Source organism: Alligator mississippiensis, chromosome 11, assembly GCF_030867095.1.
Source record: "Alligator mississippiensis isolate rAllMis1 chromosome 11, rAllMis1, whole genome shotgun sequence".
Lineage (NCBI taxonomy): Eukaryota > Metazoa > Chordata > Crocodylia > Alligatoridae > Alligator > Alligator mississippiensis.
Window position 1 is genome coordinate 43,970,501 of NC_081834.1, and position 18,568 is coordinate 43,989,068.

The window sequence follows — 18,568 nt, forward strand, 5'->3', positions numbered from 1 at the left end:
TTTTGATCTTCCACCTCTCTATACTGAGATCCAGTGTCCACTGGTCAGACACCGACTTGTATGTGACTTAATCCAAATTCATTTTGACAGAATGATTCAGCTCCGGCATAACCCATTTGTCCTTTCATGTGACATCTGACTGCAGAGATCACTTTATATTCTTGACACAAAAACCACAAATAGAATTTCCAGTTCCTTGGCTATTAAAAGCGCCATGAGATCTTGCTCATTTATATTTAGAGCAGCTGGTATATGTTTCATTTAGCAAGTGCAACTGTGTGTGGAAAAGAAAAACATGCACAAAAAAAGGGGAAGGAATAAAAGAGAAAGGATGTCCATTCGTTTACCTTGATCATTAGGCATTTTATCTGAGGATTCAGCTACCAGGACAAGCAGAGGGGAGGAAAAAAGAACAAGAGAGATCACCAGATCTGAAGAAGTGACAGACAGAATTCAAAGTTTCACAAAGAAGAAATAAACTAGAGAGATTTAAGCGCCTTTTTTTAAACAGACACTAACATGGAAATAATGCCAAGAGATACTAAATCTGGGCATAACTTTTTGTCAAGTTGTTTCTCTCTCTCAAAAGATAAAATATCTACATTAATAACCTCCCTTAGACAACAACTTTCCCTCCATTTCTTACTCAGTGCATAATATTTTCAATGCACTTTTTACTCCTGCCATTTCATCAGTTACCCATGAACAAGCACCTCTTGATTAAAGAGTCAGTTGTGTCATGCTAGTTCAACGTTATATCACCCATCACATTAACATGCAATTGTTCACAGGCCACCAACTGCAAACCCTATTGGTTGAACCGTTACACCACAGACGGATGCAACACACTGGACCTAAAATCTTAAGGGAACTAGAAATCAGTTTTCCAAGGCACACCTAAAGCATGGACTGTATGCATTAACAGCTGGAAGACCTATGAGTCAATCAGTAATTTAAAAATAAGGGTCCACAAACATCTGAGCACAAACTGGCTTGTACGTTCATTACATGCAAGAACAGCCCAAAAATAGAACAGCAAACATGTTTTCCTAGGCAGAGTCCGTTTTCCTTTATATCTCCCTTGATGTTGAATTCAGAATTCATGCTGCCAGTAGCTTTTCCTACACCGTTTTTAAAGAGTAAGTTGGAGAACACATGCAGAAACATCAGACTTTACCTTTGGGTGTTCTGAACTGGACTGCCTCTGACATAGGTCCCATGCCTTTGGAGTTGCGTGCCTGGATTTTGAAATAATATGGTGTATCAAGGGTTAATTCTTGGATCTGGTGAGTCAATCTGTTTCCTACAACAGGTTCAATGACCCAATCATGTATCTCAGCATTCACATCTGTGCTGTAGTAAATGATGTATCCTGTTCAAAGGAACCAAAAAGAAAAAGGTTTTGCATTAAAGGGTAGGATTTTCAATAGACTTTAAATCAGAACACAAAAGTCCTATTAACTTTCAGTGAGTTTTGCTCCTAAGTCACTAAGATTTTCAGAAATCTTTGACTTTATTATTTCAGACTATATGACTGTATGTAAGTACAGATACACATCCCACCTGAAATTTTTACAATATTACAAAACGTGTTTAGAAAAATCAGTGCCCCTTCTTCACTTCACATAGTCTACATTTAATTAGGGGAAAATCCCTTTTTTCCTATCTTCCTTTCGAACCATAGGAGAGCAATGTAATATAATAATTTGAAAACCGTTATAAGGATGTTCTACCTCAACCATTAACATTTTAGAGAAAAATTATAATCCTGCAATTAAACAAAAGCATCCTAAGTACTTTCTCATGCAGAACTAATTTTGGTGCTTTCTGTTTATTATTAAAAGAAAATTAAAAACAAGAATTGAAACTATCTTTGCATATCACACAAAAACCTATAGGAAAATTACATCTGTGCGATCTTTTATTGAATGACCTACATGTAGGAAAGCAAGATATAGTACAAGTATTGTCAGCTAGCAAAAGGTAACAGACAATGGCATTAAAAAAAACAAACTTATTAACACAAGTATAGGGCAAGTTCATTGGTAGTCTAGTTCTCCTACATAATTGAACAAATGAGAAAAAATAAGTTGACGTTTTTCTTCCCTGTGCGGACTTCCTACATCATTTGGCACCTTGAAGTGAACAAGGGGCTGCGTGCAGGTAGGTGCAATCTTGGTATTTACTTCCTGGTCTAGCCACAAAACAACACACCAATGACCTAGTCTGTGCAAGGGGGAGTATGTAAAGCGACAATTTCTCCCATGGACTAAGGTAATTCAAGTGAGTTTATATTTGTCTGTATTAATTGGTTGGTGTTTTCAATGTATTGTACAGGAAAGACATCTAGAACCCAGGACTGGCACTTTACAGTATTTTATACATATATAAAAATGCATGACAGAACAAGGAGCATCACTTTCAAGTTGCAGCAAGGGAAGCTTAGGTTAGATATTAGGAAGAATTTTCTCATTAGGAAGGTAGTAAAACACTGAAACAGGTTACCCAAAGAGGTGGTGGAAGCTCCATCCTTGGAGGTTTTCAAAACGCAGCTAGACAAAGCTTTGGCTGGGATCATCTAATTGGGGATGGCCCTGCTTTGAGCAAGGGGTTGAACTAAATGTAACCTCCTGAGGTCCCAGCCAACTCTAACTTTCTGATTCTATGACATGAACAAGAAGGTTGCAAACGTAAGTCCACAAAAGTTAAGAAATGCCTATTTATACGTGTGTTATCATAACGTGTTGACTACATCTCTACAAAGTACTGTTCTCTTTCCCACTGGACCCCACACATCATTCAATATGTAGAACGGATGGTACTTAGTTAAGAAACAACTGTTCTATACCGTTCTCCCTAATACCACCAGAGGGCAGTCCAGTCATGTGTTCCAATAAAACTTGTGGATTTCATATCCATCCGACACAAAGGGAATTCTAATGCTTCGTAGACCTGCATCATTATATCAGATCCCTTCTTACAGTGGGATTACAAAAAGTTGAGAGAAGGACTTTTTAAAACATTTGGCCACAGCTATTGCATATTTAAACAACAGTAAAAAAGCTGAGCCTTGCAAAATTCTGTTTAACCCAGCTGAGAAAGTGAGCTAGGTTTTTCCATTATGTTCATCAGCAGGGTAAGAATGGTCAAATACTTCTTCGTGCTTGGGAAGGCAAATTTTCAAATTTGGCCAATTATATATCTCAAGGTGTCCCTCTATACATCTTCAAGGGGTGTAATAGATCGTTTTGATTGGCATGAACTTGGGTTGTCTGCATAATTTGCAAGTAGAGAAGCCCGGGTTAAGCAATTTTTAGACTAAGATAGATGTAATGTCTTTTGGCTTGCCAATTTAACATTCACTGAGTAGAAAGGTTAGAAAATGGATACTTGTACCAACAGTAAAACAGGGAAGTCTCACCTTTCCAACTCAATAAACAACTAGTTCCTTGCATGGTGAAGAGCAAGTGTTATCAGTCACAACATAAATCATAACATTATTTTTTTTACAAAGTATTTTTTTAAAGTTACTAAAATGAATTAGTTACAATTTCAACCACCACCACCACTTCCTCTTCATTTCAAAAGTTTTCTGAAACAATTCGCATGGTCTCCTTATTTTTCCAACGTATAACATACACTACATGAATGCAGCTTTGTCGTCACAGTTATCTATAATGCAGAACCAAACCCTCAACATCAAGCACCAACTAAAGAGAATGAAGAACTAGGGTGGAAAATGTTCTAATAATAGTCCTGGTCTCTCTAAAAAAGGCAAAATTACGATGAATTTAATATAAAAACAACTTTTAACCAAAGACACAGAGTGGAAATAATGTTGATAATAAGCAAGACACTCTACACAGAGCCCTGAAGCCTGCAGTTAACAAAGATAAGAGGAAAATGAAAGCAGGCAGAACTGTGCATATCTACAGTATCAGCGCTAAACAAACCAATCTATTGGGAGGAGCTGAACACTGAGCGGCCGCAAACGGTTGCTGTTCTACAGGACCCAGAGTGTGCATATTTCCCATGCACATGCATACTAGCCTTGAACAAAGAGGCTCCTCCAGTGGCTAGACACACTGGGTTTGAGTCCATGCCTGTACAAAGGGGAATTTTTTTTATATCTAGATAGATATATTTTTATATTTATATACACACATATATATATGGGCTTGTCTAACTGTAGATGTGTGTTTCTGAAAGTGTGTTATTAGGCGTATGTAAGACAGCGAGGACGATCTGCTCTGGAACAGTTAAAATGACAGCTCTTCAGTGTTCATTTTCAATTCTTTAGACCTCCATTTTAGGGAGAGTCTTTCACTGCAATGCAAGCCCAGGAATGCCAAGGAGTAGAGTGGCAGTGAACTCAAAATGTGAGTGTTGCCTTTATTTTTTTAAACTGAACACATTTCCAGTAGATGTGAAAATAAGCAGTTGATTTGAGCTGCATGAGAAGATGAACACATGGGATGAAGGTCTAGACATCTGGATGAGTTTGGGATTGGTAAAGTGATTGTGATACATATCCATATAAGCATTAAATAAAGCATCTATGCTGCTGTTCACTAGGTATGTTCTCCATCTACCCTCCACAACTCTGCATATCAGAAGAAAGAAAAGAGGATCGTTCCAGAAAGCACACAAAAAACCAGCACCTGTAATTTTGCCATTAGCTTCAGATGGAGGCTGCCAGTTCACAATTATGGTCCGAGGTTTTCCTTCTTTGCTTACTACAGTCACATCCTTTGGAGGAGAGGTAGGAACTGCAAATAAACAAAAAAACCAGACACTATTGGATGCATATAAATTTACTCATAATCATCTTTTAAAATGTGCTTTTCTACAAAAGAATGAGCATAACCAGTAACAGAAACCCAGTATATATAATCTTAAGGTAAATCTACCACCCCAGGATGGTGGTTTTAGCGATTTACTCCATTACACTGGCAAATACCATATGGCATGCAATATTTCCTTTCCATAAGAAGCTATCTGTTTCTAAAGCACTTCCACCAACAGATGCTGTGAATCATGGACTATATAAACAGAATGCATCTTAAAAAAAGATAAAAATCTGAGGGATTATCTTTGCAGAAGTGAAGCTTTGGTTGAGAGAAATTTGGTTGAATTCTGGAAACATCTGATGGATACACAGTTGCTGTTTCCTTTTATTTGAGAGAGTGCTCTCTTCCCCATTAGCCCCTTCTGCACAAAATGAGGAAATGACACAAGCCACCCCAAGAAAAGAGTGAAATGCTAGAACTGGAATCTCATTGTGAACTAGAATACCCAGCTGGGGCTCAGTTTAATGGCATATAAATGCAAGGTGCTGATGTCTTTACCCATGCAATGACCAGCTACTTCTTGGACCTCTACCACTATTAAAACCATGACACATTTCTAATTATGGAACTTTTAGCAAACTACATCTGCCATGGATACTTAATATTCTAATAGTAATGTTTTGTGCTTACCCAGTGCTTTTCATGTTTAAAGTGCTTTACATATATGACCTGCTGGGAATTAAACCTCCCATCATCCCCTGAGTTGGGTTACTATTAACATCCCCATGGAAAATAACACTTAGTAACCATGGATGGTGAAAGTGAGGCCCAAACAAGTGGAGGAACAGAGTTAAACAATGCACATTTCCAGGCTACAGTGAGAAAAATCAGTGACAAAGGGAGGACTAGAACTCAGGAGATTTCCAATTCCCATGCTACACTCAAGCTACACTATGCCACACCTTTGTTCAATATTAATTGAAGGATAAGTCCTATGTAGCACAAGTCAGGTGCTCAAAATCATGAGAAGAAAGACAGAAGGAAAGGAAGACAAAAAGAAACTTGTGGAACTCTATCTGCTTGTTAGGTTTCAAACCTTTAGTGTGCACTGATGTCATGTTTTCAAGTTTGTTCTCCTTCAACCAGATTTTACTTCTTGTTTTAAAAGAAAACTGAGATTCTCACCTATTTACCTCCAAGAGTTGGGGTTTAAGATAAAACACCAAATGTCACAAGTTATGAAATTCATGAGAGCTGGCCACACTGCTCACAGAAGTCCCTAATGACTGTGGTCAGGAAGAAAGAGAACTTTTAACCTATTTTTAAAGCAATATTTTTAAATTGGCTATTTGGAAACTGATCTATTTCCAAGCACCATTAAAAAAATAAAACAAAGTAAATCTAATAAGCAAGCTAAATTTAAGCTAAAATAAAGAAAAATCAAAGCTTAAGTAGAGAAAACAAAAACTGCCTACTCTTTGACCAATCCTGTCAGTGAAAAATAAGTAACTGTGGGAGAGGGATAGCCTAATATTTGTTAGCCAAGAGGCACTCCCAGCAGTTATGATCCTACCAGCAATTCTGCAGTTTGTGAGCACAGCACACAGCTCCTGGAGGGTTCAAAGCTGCGTAGGCAATTCACAAAGGAGAAGGCGAATTTAAAGCTGATTTTGATGTCTAAATTTCTATGGAGAGTTCTTGAAATAGTTTGTCTTATTTCTTTCTTGTTCTATAATTAATGAATTTGAATTTGACAAAATTTTAATTATTAATAGCTAAGCTATTTCTTAGTAGTTGCAATTAGGATATGATTTCTCAGATGTTTCTAACATATGTCTCTTTCTCATCTGTGGTGTATCGTTTAAGCCATCTATTTTCTGTAATTTGATGAAAGTTCTCTGTTACATGTGATCTCTCCTTTGTTGTATTTCAAAGAGGGGTTTTTTTAAATCAGTTTTTTACTCTCCAAAAAAGAAAAAAAACCCAAAATAGCAGCAAGTAAATCACTATCATAAGTATTTTAAATCTATACACAGAATTAGCACTAAGATAGGTCACACTTTATTCATTTTATCAGGATGGTCAGCTTTTCCAGAATGTCATAACAGAATACAAGAGGCATGGATTTCTTAGGGTGATACCTTTTATTGGACCAACTGGTTAACTGGAATCAAGTTAGACAAGTTTTCAAATGCAAGCCATTCTCCCTCAGATGTGATCCTGAGGATGAATGTCTTGCATTTGAAAGCCTGTCTCACTTTAAGAGATATCACTCGAACAAATCCTCGCCATTTGCATAATTTCTGGACCATCACAGCTACAACAATCACTCTTACACTACTATAACACAATACCTAATTCAAAGGTGGTTCCATGTGCTGTCATACTCCAAGTGCTTGATCTTCGACCTTTAGTCACCATCACAGAGAATTCATACAAGGTGTTAGGTTTTAACCCAGTCACTAAATAGCTCAAAGTGGTCGTGTTTGCAGTCTGAAAGAAAAGAAAAGCATCAGGAACTTCTGAACTGGACAAGAGTTAACACAAGCTCTCAGACATGCTCTTGTCTAAGTAAGTGTTTAAAAGCAGCATTATTACATTGCTCCAATAACATTTTGATAACCACAGCCATTAATTCTCTCATTTTCTTTGCCCTGTTGTGCAAATTCATGAATCAAGTATTAATGGAACATTTATACTACCCAACACTAGAAATCCCTTTTGCAATCAGTAAGAGCTTCAACAATAGTCAATTATATATTTAAAAACAACACTACAAGGTCTAGGGCACACTTGGTATGCAGCAAGACTTCTAGCTGTTTACTGGTGGCATTTAATTTACAGCATTTCATTAAATGTTTCCCTAGTTTCAGAAAAGAATGATAAAAAGGAGCCAAAAGTAAAAGTCTATCTTGCAACTTGAGCGTTCTTCCAGATTCCTGTGAGAAAGCTAAGCTGAAACCTATCTAGAGTTCAAAAACACTGGAAAGTGTAAGTACTTAGAGATGCCAGGACAACAAAGGTTTACACCAATTTTCAAAAAGAAGGATTATCTGTTGGAAAGCAATCCTAAATTACACGCGGTTTCTAGCACAGGTAATCAGAAATACAATTCATATTTCAGTCATCTAAGCACTGTTTGCTGCCTGTAGGCCAAATTTTCTGCCATTTGCTGTATGTGTCTTGAGGATGAACAGATGATAACTGATGCATAAAGTTAAAAAATGTAGTACATCTGATCCCTTATTTGGACCTATCCCTAATCCAAACAGAGAGAAGTGGTTAGTAACTTCTAAAATGGACTTAATTAAGACTTACAACCTTCACAAAAATATACTTATCAAGTTAACTCTCCTGCTGAAGAAAATCTTCTACAGCTAACTGTCAAATGTAGTACGCTCTTGCAGTGCACCAAAGAAATGGTTCAAGGATGTCCCTAAAGGTGTCCTGAAAACATTTTGGCATTGACCCAAGTCATGGGAGCAAATCGCTCATAACCGTCCATCCTGGAGGTCATCAATCCAGAACAGAGCACTGGCCTTTGAACAGCAACACACAGCTGAGGCAATGAAGAAACGAGTGGCCAGGAAAGCCAAAAACCTCTTGTACCCAGTCCTCATTGCTTTCCTGCCCCTGCTGGAGCAGATTGTTCAAGGCAAAGATTGGGTTTATAAGTCGCCTGTTCAATATCTTCATCAGTGACCTGGATGAGGGCATGGAGACCACTCTGTCCAAATCCATGCACAACACCAAATTATGAGGCAAAGAAAACACGGAGGGCAGGGAGTGGATTCAGGAGGAGGTGGACAGGTTGGGAATGTGGGCAGAACAGAATAGGATGCAGTTTAACAAAGGTAAGTGCAAAGTGCTGCATCTAGGGAGAAAGAATCATCAACACACCTACAGGCTGGGAGGTGACTTTCTAAGCAGCACAGCAGCAGAAAGGGATCTCAGAGTCATTGTCGACTCCAAAATGAACATGATTTGTCAATGTGACGAAGTGATATGTAAAGCTAACTGCACTCTATCATGCATTAGAAGGTGCATCATGAACAGGTCTAAGGAGGTGCTATTTCCTCTTTATGCGGCATTGGTAAGGCCGCAGCTGCAGAACTGTGTTCAGTTCTGGGCGCTGCACTTCAAGAGGGATGTGGAAAACCTTGAGAGGGTCCAGAGAAGGGCTACTCGTATGGTTAAGGGCCTGCAGGTAAGATCCTGTGGGGAGAGATTGAGGTAACTGAATCTCTTCAGTCTCTGCAAGAGAAGGCTGAGAGGGGATCTTGTGGCTGTCTACAATTTTTTTTTTGGGGGGGGGGGGGGGGGAGGAGGAGGGAAAGAACGACGAGCAGCAAGCAACAGGGGATACTCTGTTTACCAGGGCGCCTCTTGGGGTTACTAGGAACAATGGCCATAAACTGACAGAGAGCAGATTTAGATTAGACATTAGGAAAAATGTCTTTACAGTGAGGGTTGCCAAAATGTAGAATGGGCTTCCAAGGGAGGTAGTGCTCTCCCCTACCTTGGAGGTCTTTAAGATGAGACTGGACAAGCACCTAGCTGGGGTCATTTGACCCCAGCACTTTCCTGCCCAGGGCAGGGGGTCAGGCTCGATGATTTACTGAGGTCCCTTCTGACCTTAAACATCTATGAAATCTATGAAATTTACGTAAGCACTCTTTCCTCTCTCTTTTTCCCCCACCTGTTTCTTTCCCATCTCTCTCTCTCTCTCTCCCCACCCTGCTGGATACAGTCACCTTTGCCCGCAAAGGATGAACAAGTCTTAAGCTAACGAGAAAACAATTGCTCAAGAGTGGGCTTTCATCAGCTTTACACAAGAAGTGCTACTCAGGAATGTATCTGTGTTCCACTGGGGTTATCTGATGCAAGGTGGAAATATCACAAGTTACACATCAGTCTACAAAGAAACTCTGTCCTGAGTAATGAGATGATAGCCTACCTACGTCTTGAAAAGTTTCCTCCTAACCCCAAGAGTCAGTCATTGACTTATGACCTAAAACATGGCAGTTTATAAACCTTACTAGCCAACTGCCCATCAAGAATGACCAGAGGGGAGCAGGCAGGGATGGAGCTCTGTGCCTCCTTCCCCCCTGCTGCTTGGGGTCAGGCCTGTTCCCCACTCCCCGCCACAGCGGCAGGGGAGGAGTGGGCTTGGGCCCAATGCGGAGGAAGACCAGGCCCGAGGGTGGGGAGAAGCTGGGCTGCCGCGGTGGGGGAGGAGAACAGCAGGTCTGGGCCAACCCGGCAGCAGTGGCATGGGGACAGAAGGAGCGGGCTCGGGGCTGATGCGGGGGAGGGAGAAGAGTGGGCCCAGGCCCAAGGGGGGGAAGCAGGCCTGCTCCTCCCCTCCCCCAGCTGCTTCTGTATTAGGCAGCATCAGGCTGGGCCTGCTGCTCCCCACCACCTGGCATTGGGCCCATTCCCACCCAAATCGGGCCCATTCCTCCCCTTCCCTCACTGCCATGGCGCACCTGTGTGCCGCCCCCGGTCAGGCCTGCTCCTCCCCCCACTGCCGCCAGGTTGGCCCTGCAGACGGTGATGGCAGAACGTGGGAGGGGTGGGCTGAGGCCAGCGCCGGTGTCCTTCCCCCCCGCTCCATCGTCACCTGCACCCATTCTGTCCTTTCCACTGCCACCTCCTCCAGAGACCTGCGCTGGCCTTGCCCCCGGCTCCATCCCCCGTGTCCCCGACATCATGGCGGCATGTTGCCAACTGTCCCAATGCTTCTTTGCACTGTGACTGGCTGTCAGCAAATCAGAGTGCAAATCAAGTGTTATTGACAGACAGACAAAGGCTTTTATAATTTTAGAGTACCCCACCCCCCACCATACACACCATTATCCAACTAGGCTTGTCAGGATTTGATTTTTATTGGTAAATGGTGATAAATATTGATTTCACCTCAGACTTACAGCCTGATGAAAAAAATATTTCCATCATTAATAATCGAAATTTATAGAAAGGGAATGTAAGAAAAACAATGGCAGATGGGGAACTGTGTTGACTGTAGGTTGGACTGCAACGCCCAGAAGCCCCAGGGGACTGGGAACTAAGGAAGAGGAAGTGACAAAGTGGACGAGGGAGTAATGGGCGAGCGGAGCAGGAACTGATGGCAGCTCTGCCACTCAGCTGGAGGCAGTCCTATAGTAGTTGTGTTTGTCATTAATAAGTTGTCTGCCCCCCACATCCCTATTTTTGTGCAATCCTGAAAAATCAAATAGATAAAAATTTAAATAAATGCTGAAAAATAAATATTGATATTATCCATCAAAATTATTTAAAAAAGCATTCTGCCGAGCCTAATTATAACTGTAAATTGTCATTATTGATGCATTTCTCATTCTATTTTTGAATCCTAATAAACTCTTTACCACAGTCTAAATAAAAGGCTATGTCCAAATCTTACCAACCAGAAACCAGAACAAGGAAATTCTGGTCCCATAATGTATCCAGCTGTGTCAGAATTGCTGTGCATAAGCAAGAATCTGCCCCACGCTAGTCTCAAATACCAAATTTACCTCAATCCAAGATGACCCTGAATTTAAGACAACCATCTAAAAATTAGATTCTATACATGGAAAATTTATTAACTTATTATAACTTTCCATATACAAATCTAATTACTGGAGAATCATCTTAAATTAATTCCTCCTACTGCTGCAGTGGGAAAAGAAGTGGCAGGGAGGCAGGCAGGCTATGGGGGAGGCAGTGGGAAGAAGCAATGCGGGGGCTCATGGTGGGGAGCAGTAAAACGACAGGCAGTAAAGAAGGCAGGTGGTGTGGAGGCAAGGGCGGGGCAGGCAGCTTCCCCCCCCCCCAACCCCCGACTTAGCTCACCTTGTGCCTGCCTCCCTGCAGCCCTGGGCTGCCCCCACTTCTCTGTCTCTTTACTCCCCCACATCTTCCCTGTACCACTTCTGCCCCCCTACAGCTTTGGGCTCCCGTCTACCTTTCCCCCTCCATTTCCCCCGCTCACAGCCTCTGCTTGCTCCACCTTGCCTCTTCCTCCCTTATCACCTTACAGTAGGTTTCACCCTCACTCCAGGTTGCCCCGCTTACTGCCTTGTACCTATTCCAAGATGAGGAGCTTCCCCCCCCCCATGTTAAATGGGGAAAAACACCTCTTCCTGGAATCAAATAAATATGGTACCTTGGTTGCCCAGTGGTAATTAGTTTAATAAAAATTCTCTAAGTGATGCTCCTAGGATTGACAGCACCAAAACACCTTCACCAAAATATACTAGTTAAGGTTACCAAGGGACTTGGCTGAGATACATCAACATAATGGATGGACTGCTGAGGAAATACCTGCATTTCAGCGTGCAGAAAAGCAGCAGTTGCCACTGCCGAGTAAAACAATAAATGGTTGACAGGAAAGAAACCCCAACTTATTGGTTAGACAGATACTGTGGGATACCAGATAATGATGGTACGAGAATGGGTCTAAAGCATATACCCTTTAAGGCAAATGCTTTTTGTACTGAATTATTTTGGGCCATTTTATTTCATTATTTAATATTATTTTGGGGCCACTATTTATGGAACTCCCCCCCCCCCCAGTCAACATAGAGCATCATGGGAGAAATTCATAGCACAGTATTTTTTCTTTATGTGAAGGTCTTAACTAATGAAGCTACAGCACTACATAAGTAGCTCCCGAGGCACCCTGTGCATGTGATTCAGGAATTTGGGTTCATACATAAATAATACTTGACATTACAGAAGGAACACACAAAACATATATCTTTTCATACCAGTATAAATTTCTGGTTTGTAACGAGTTTGCCCCATAAAGGAACATAAAGGGAGCTCCATTAACCGGAAAATGTAACAACCATTTCCTCTGAGTCTCATTTCTAATGTGAAATTTACAGTCAGCATTTTCCAGGCCTCCAGGTAATTGTTAGTACCAAAAAACCCCACAAAACCTTGAAATCAATTACCTTTGGTATAGTATAAGCAGAAAAATCTGGGAAGCAAGAAATATCATAAAAGCAAGAAATACCATATATTTTGCATCCAGTAACCTCCATAAAAATTTTTGCCCATCAACCATGTATGGCTAGAAAGGCTTGTCTCTTTTCTTTTACACAGAGTAGACAGGGTAAATATCTTCCAGGTAAAACTGTGTGCATGACTCACTCCATTAATTTAGATTCCCTACACTACCATCTGAGAAGAAGCTATTAGCAGCATATATGGTATAACTGAGCTATTAGCTCCCATAAGGGCAAGCGCATGTCCTTCATGCAAGCAGATCATGCCAAGGCCAAATCAAGAAAGCAAGGTCTATCTAAATTTTTTAGCACCCATATTTTAGCAGTGGAAATTAATCCTGTGTATGTCTGCCCTCCACACACTCACATAAAGCATTAACATCAACAGAAGAAGAGACCCTAAAAAGTCCAGCTACAGCAAGTCTATAAAAACCTTCAAAGTGATTACTTTGCTGAGAGGTATTGCTGTGAAGGGAGTCCATTCATCTCAAATACAATTGGATCCAAAGCTAAACTGCTTGCTAAGCAAATGCCTCAGCCCTCAAATCTCCATTAACACTAAATTGAGCATTAAAACTGTGCTCGTTAAGTTGCACCAACTGCGTTAATGCTGTTCAGCCTCCTGTACCTTGTACTTGGTGTTTGCAGGAATGTTGGTTTTCCAGCGCACTGTGTAGTAGCGAGCATCTGTGATCTTCTGATTCTTCGGCAGAGAGTTGTCTGCCCAAGTGATCCTTATGGTGTCATGACTCAGAATGGAAGCCTGAACGCCCACTGGCGGCATCATGGGGGAGGGATCTGGCACTGGAGTGTATGGAGCATTAATAACAAATACATCAACTTCAGAAGTGTCTAGGGAATTGATGGGTAAAAAGTAGTGTATTATAATTAAAACGGGGAAGGTGGAATTTTAATGTAAACAAAAACAAAAAGGGGGAATGCAGGGTAATATAATGGAATGAAAGGTGAGAAATGGAAAAAAAAAAAGAGAGAAAAGCCAGAGTTAATAGGCAACATACAACTAATAGCTACTCAATCCTGCTCCCTTCTTAAGGCATGGGTTACAAATAAAAATATGCTATAAACTTTGCCACTTAATCATATTAGTGTCAATGGAGTTCAAACATCATATAACAATCCTCAAATATTATCAGAATAGCAACACAAATTCATCCTTTGGCTTTATCTGCCTGAAAACATTTGCTTATTCCTTCTTTGGAAAACAATGGTGTGAAAAAGAACAGGGATAAAGTCAACTTCTTAGAGGTGGGTAATTCACTGTTCAGGCAAGATTGGAGGGAAACTGCCATTATCTTTTTAAATGTTTTGAGCAAAAAAATTGTGCATCATCTAAAACTGAAAGTTAATTCAGGAAATTCAAACAGCAAGTTTCCCCAGAAATCTAACAGAATTCCAGAACTTCAAAAGAAAGATTAACACATTCAGCAAAGCTCATAAATAAACAACTATGCCTTAATAAAAAAAATAAAATGCTACACAAGGATGGAGAATGAGCCATAAATTAACAACACCTCAGCTTACTCAGCTTAAAATCTAAGGCTATGGCTACATAAATAAAATATCACAAGGTATGAATTTACACAGAGTGCTTGCTGCTCTGCATTAGCTGCCTGCGTGTATGCTCTTACCCCACAATAAATGCAAGGTAGGTAGCTTATCCATTTTCACTCTCACTTCCACTCACATTTGCCATGGGATAAGAGCATGCACACAGACAGTCACCAGAGAGTAGTCAATCTTTTGAATGCCCCTGCTTAACTCCTGGTAACTTGTTTGTGTAGCCATACCCCTAGGTTATATGTGGTTTATAAGCAGTTCATTTACAAAGTTGCTGCAAACTGAAATTTGAACGTCATACAGCGAGTGTATGCATTACAGGCAGTCTCAGTTTGAAAGGTGTAACAAATATTATATTTTGTTGAGACATCTGTAAAAGATCAGATTTGGGACCACGCTTTTAGAACTGCACATGTATAAACTGCACTAAGCAAACCAACATTATGAAATGAGAACATCCGTAAATGGCTGTAAGGTAAACTCTAAAATTAAAACCAAATATATATCACATATATAAGCATACGGCTTTGGTTAGTCGGCTTAAAGATTTAAGTTAACTACTGAGTCCACAGTGTGAATCAGTTTAGGACATAAAGAATACCTGTGCACAGGGGAAAACCCCGTAATGTTGCATTATTTTTCTGGAACAAAAGGTAAGGATTTTTAGCTGTGTGAAAACAAGAAGTTAACCATTTGGCTTTACCTGTCTGTGACCTGGTCACTGCACTCTCATAGAGTGGGATGCCTTCGCCAACATTGTTGAAAGCTTTCAGAGTTATGACATAGTGGGAGCTTGGATCTGATGGAAGAAAAATTCAAATATATATTTTTAGGGCAAATAAATCATTGCAAACTGTTAATGGCTCCTATTTCCTACTTCCAATTTCTCTCCATTTTGTTCACTATCTTACTTGTAAGGGAGATAAGGGTATGTAATGATCAGCAAAATTAAAACTGAGTTTCCGCAACGACAACTACTTCTGGTGTACAAGAGTTTGTCTTCTCATAATGCCTGAAATCTATACACACAACAATTTGAACAGAGGCCCAGATGAGATAACTTTGAGGAGAATGCTAACAACATGCTCATGCTGAAAGTTTTATAACCTCACCATGTTAATGTTAGGCCTGATTATGCTGAAACCCAAAGCAGTTACCAAGTCTATCACCTATTGCTTCAAAAGTCTTTACATACTGCAACCAAGCTACTGAATGACTATTCCATGCCTTGCTCTACACAAAAGAAAAATGTTTTGGTCCATTCTGGACAGCTTATTATTAAAGCATGTGCTGTTAAATCCAGATTTTCCTGGTGACAGTGGCAGAAACTGGGCAGGGCTACTTGCTCAACACAAAAAGTTTTATTACAAATTCAAAAGAAACACCAAGACATGCACGCAGACAGAAGTTAAGACCAAATGGAGCAGAAAAAATGCTTCAACTCTGTAAATGTTAGATCCCTGTTTTAAAAAGAAACAACAAGGAAAAAAAAAGCTTTTTAACACAAAAATGAGATTACAGGCAGTCCTCAGACTTACAACACAACTGGTTCCTGAAAACCACGTCTTAAGCCAAAATGTTGCAACTCGGAACCGATTTTCCCATAGGAAACAATGTTATAAATGGTGGATTGGTTCCTGAACTGAGGCCTGATACCCTATTTTCACCAAAAATAACTCAGAATTTTGTACTCAATCAATTACAGATGAGTAATATAACTACATTAATGTATTTATATTGTAAATAGCAATCATATTGATTTGGAAGGACTTCTTTGAGGAGACTTTGCTGGACTTTTTGAAAGGCTCTTGGTTGGACTTTTTGAAGGGTTCTTGGCTGGAGTCTTCTCAAGAGTCTTGTCTGCAGGATTTTCTGGAGTCTTGTCTGCTTTCTTAAAGAAAGTGTCCAAGGAAGTTTGGACAGATGTTCTCCAGGGAGATGGGTGACGCAGCATCAGATCAAGTGTTGTAAAGTCAAAACTAACGTCAGAAAGTTGAAGCAGGGTGTCAAGTTAGAAACGCTGTAAGTGCAAAACATTGTAACTTGAAACGTTGTAAGTCGAGGACTGCCTGTATTATAAATGTCAGTCAAATTTGGAGTCATAGCACAGAACCTTCATATTGAAAGAGTTTTGAAAGAGACCTGTCTGTAGTTTAATTTCTTTTAAAAATATGACCTGTCTGTACTTTAATTCTTTAAAAAAAAAAATACTGTGCCTTGGAAAATACTGACAAAGCAGGTTAAAATTTAGGAAACAATGTTCCTGAATTGTTCTCACCTAAGTTCTCAATGGTGTAATATCTCTGTTTGTAGTCCACTTTGATGGTCTGTGCATGAGGACTGCCAACACCATACCCTATAGCGTATCCTCTCACCACAATATTCTGATTTTCAGGAGGAGTCCAGCTTACTACTATACTGGTAACCAGTGGACGGACATGTAACGAACTGGGTACTTCAGGGACGCGAGTTTCTGTTAAATAAAAAAAACAATTTAAGGATTTATCCAAAACAAAATAAAGCAAAATATTCTTGTATACTAGTTAGATCCAGTATATTCTCAATGTCTTCACAAAGTACTGCTAATATTTTAGGAAATCCCCTCCACCCCCCCACCCCCCCCCAGCTTACAGTTTTCTTTCCTTTTTCAATCCTCTAAAAGGAGGGTTACAGAAAGGAAAGAATGCCATTCATTCTTCTGTGCATAGTAACAAAGTAAAAACTAAAAATAAAATGGAAAATCCTACCAAAAACACAGGGTTGTTATAATAGAAAAAATAAAGAAAAATATCTTTAAAAATTAAGTTAATTTTGTGTATTACTATATATACCAATTCATACTTCTAAAACTTATGCTTTTTAAATATCTCTTGAGCAAGGACTTCTGCAGTATAGCAAAATATCACTTATACCTTATGGAGACAGATCTGTTTGACTTTCTGCAGTTTTTTTCATTTACTTTGCTGCTTTTATAATTTTTCATAATTTGCTTAAGTGTTTATCCCCCTCTGTCCCCACAGCCAATCTTCATTTTCCTGCATGTTAATGCAATGCAGCTTACACAGCTGACTTTAGCATCAAAATCATCTCCATGACAACACATTTGATGATCACAAACAAAGAATTATGTCTTCACTGTAGATTTAAGCAGATTTCACAGTTTTAACAACTGCCAATAACTTGGGTATTCCATCTGTTAAAGAAATCACTTCAGCGCTGTCCGGTGCACTTCAATTTAGCAGTCCCTCTAAATCCACAGGGCCCCTTTACATACTTAACAAAGCCATTAATGTAAAGGGAAGTTGTGTGTGCTGACACATCATCACAAATGAGTACCTGTGGAATCTGTCAACTACTGATGGCAAACACTTAACCCCAATCCAATATCTACACCAGAATTGTGTTGCTAAACTGAAAAACTTCCACAGCACTTATGTAAGTTAGCACCAAAGTATATGCAATGAAGGGCTTATACCCCCATTCTTAACAGAAACTTGAACTAAAACAACTTTATATTTGACTGTACCTACACCTGGAAGAGAGAGGAAGAACAGTCTTTCCTTACTTTGCATTAGTATGTCAGCCCAACGGAATCTCTAGTGCAGCAGCAGGCGGGAAATATTTCAAACAGAAGACAAGGCACAACCCCCCTCCTCCAAAAAAGAAATCATTTCAGATAGTTCTGTTGGCTGCCGCCTTTAGGGTTTCTCACTTTATGATATGTGTTGTATTTACTGAAAATAGGTAACCAACTGCAGTGCAACAGAGAGTCTTCAGTCAGAATATGCCTATTGGTTTGCCTCAACTAAAGGGATTAAAGGGCTCCAATACAAGCAGACAATTAAAATTCACAAGTATTAAATGCAAAAAAATAAAAAATAAAAATAAAAATCACATTAATGCAATGCTAAAATGAGAATTTTTCATTAAAAACAGTCAATACATTTGGAAATCAAAATAGCACAACGGATTTGTTTTATGCGTGTGCTCTGCACCAAGGCTCTCCCTTCTGATCTCTGCACAACCATATAAACACTAATGTAAAATTCTAATGATCCAATTTTTATTTATACTGGGCATGTCTACATGTGTGCTTTAATGTGCAATAGACTATTTTACTGCACATTGAAGTATCACATAAAAAACATGACATTATGCTAATGCACAGTAAAATAGTCTACTATG

At 39.7% G+C, this 18,568-nt stretch overlaps 1 protein-coding gene across 4 annotated transcripts in view; it reads right to left on the reverse strand.

Annotated features, from left to right (window-relative positions):
* NEO1 (neogenin 1) overlaps positions 1-18,568 on the reverse strand; it is a 395,751-nt gene that overhangs the window by 32,972 nt on the left and 344,211 nt on the right. For 3 of the 4 annotated variants that reach the window (XM_059714916.1, XM_059714914.1, XM_059714917.1), the window contains exons 15-20: positions 16,662-16,856; positions 15,087-15,182; positions 13,434-13,657; positions 7,145-7,283; positions 4,662-4,769; positions 1,178-1,372 (exon numbers count right to left, since the gene is read on the reverse strand). In XM_059714916.1, coding sequence (XP_059570899.1) covers positions 1,178-1,372; positions 4,662-4,769; positions 7,145-7,283; positions 13,434-13,657; positions 15,087-15,182; positions 16,662-16,856 — 957 coding nt within the window. The remainder of the gene's footprint in view (positions 1-1,177; positions 1,373-4,661; positions 4,770-7,144; positions 7,284-13,433; positions 13,658-15,086; positions 15,183-16,661; positions 16,857-18,568) is intronic. The other variant, XM_059714915.1, reaches the window with a different exon arrangement.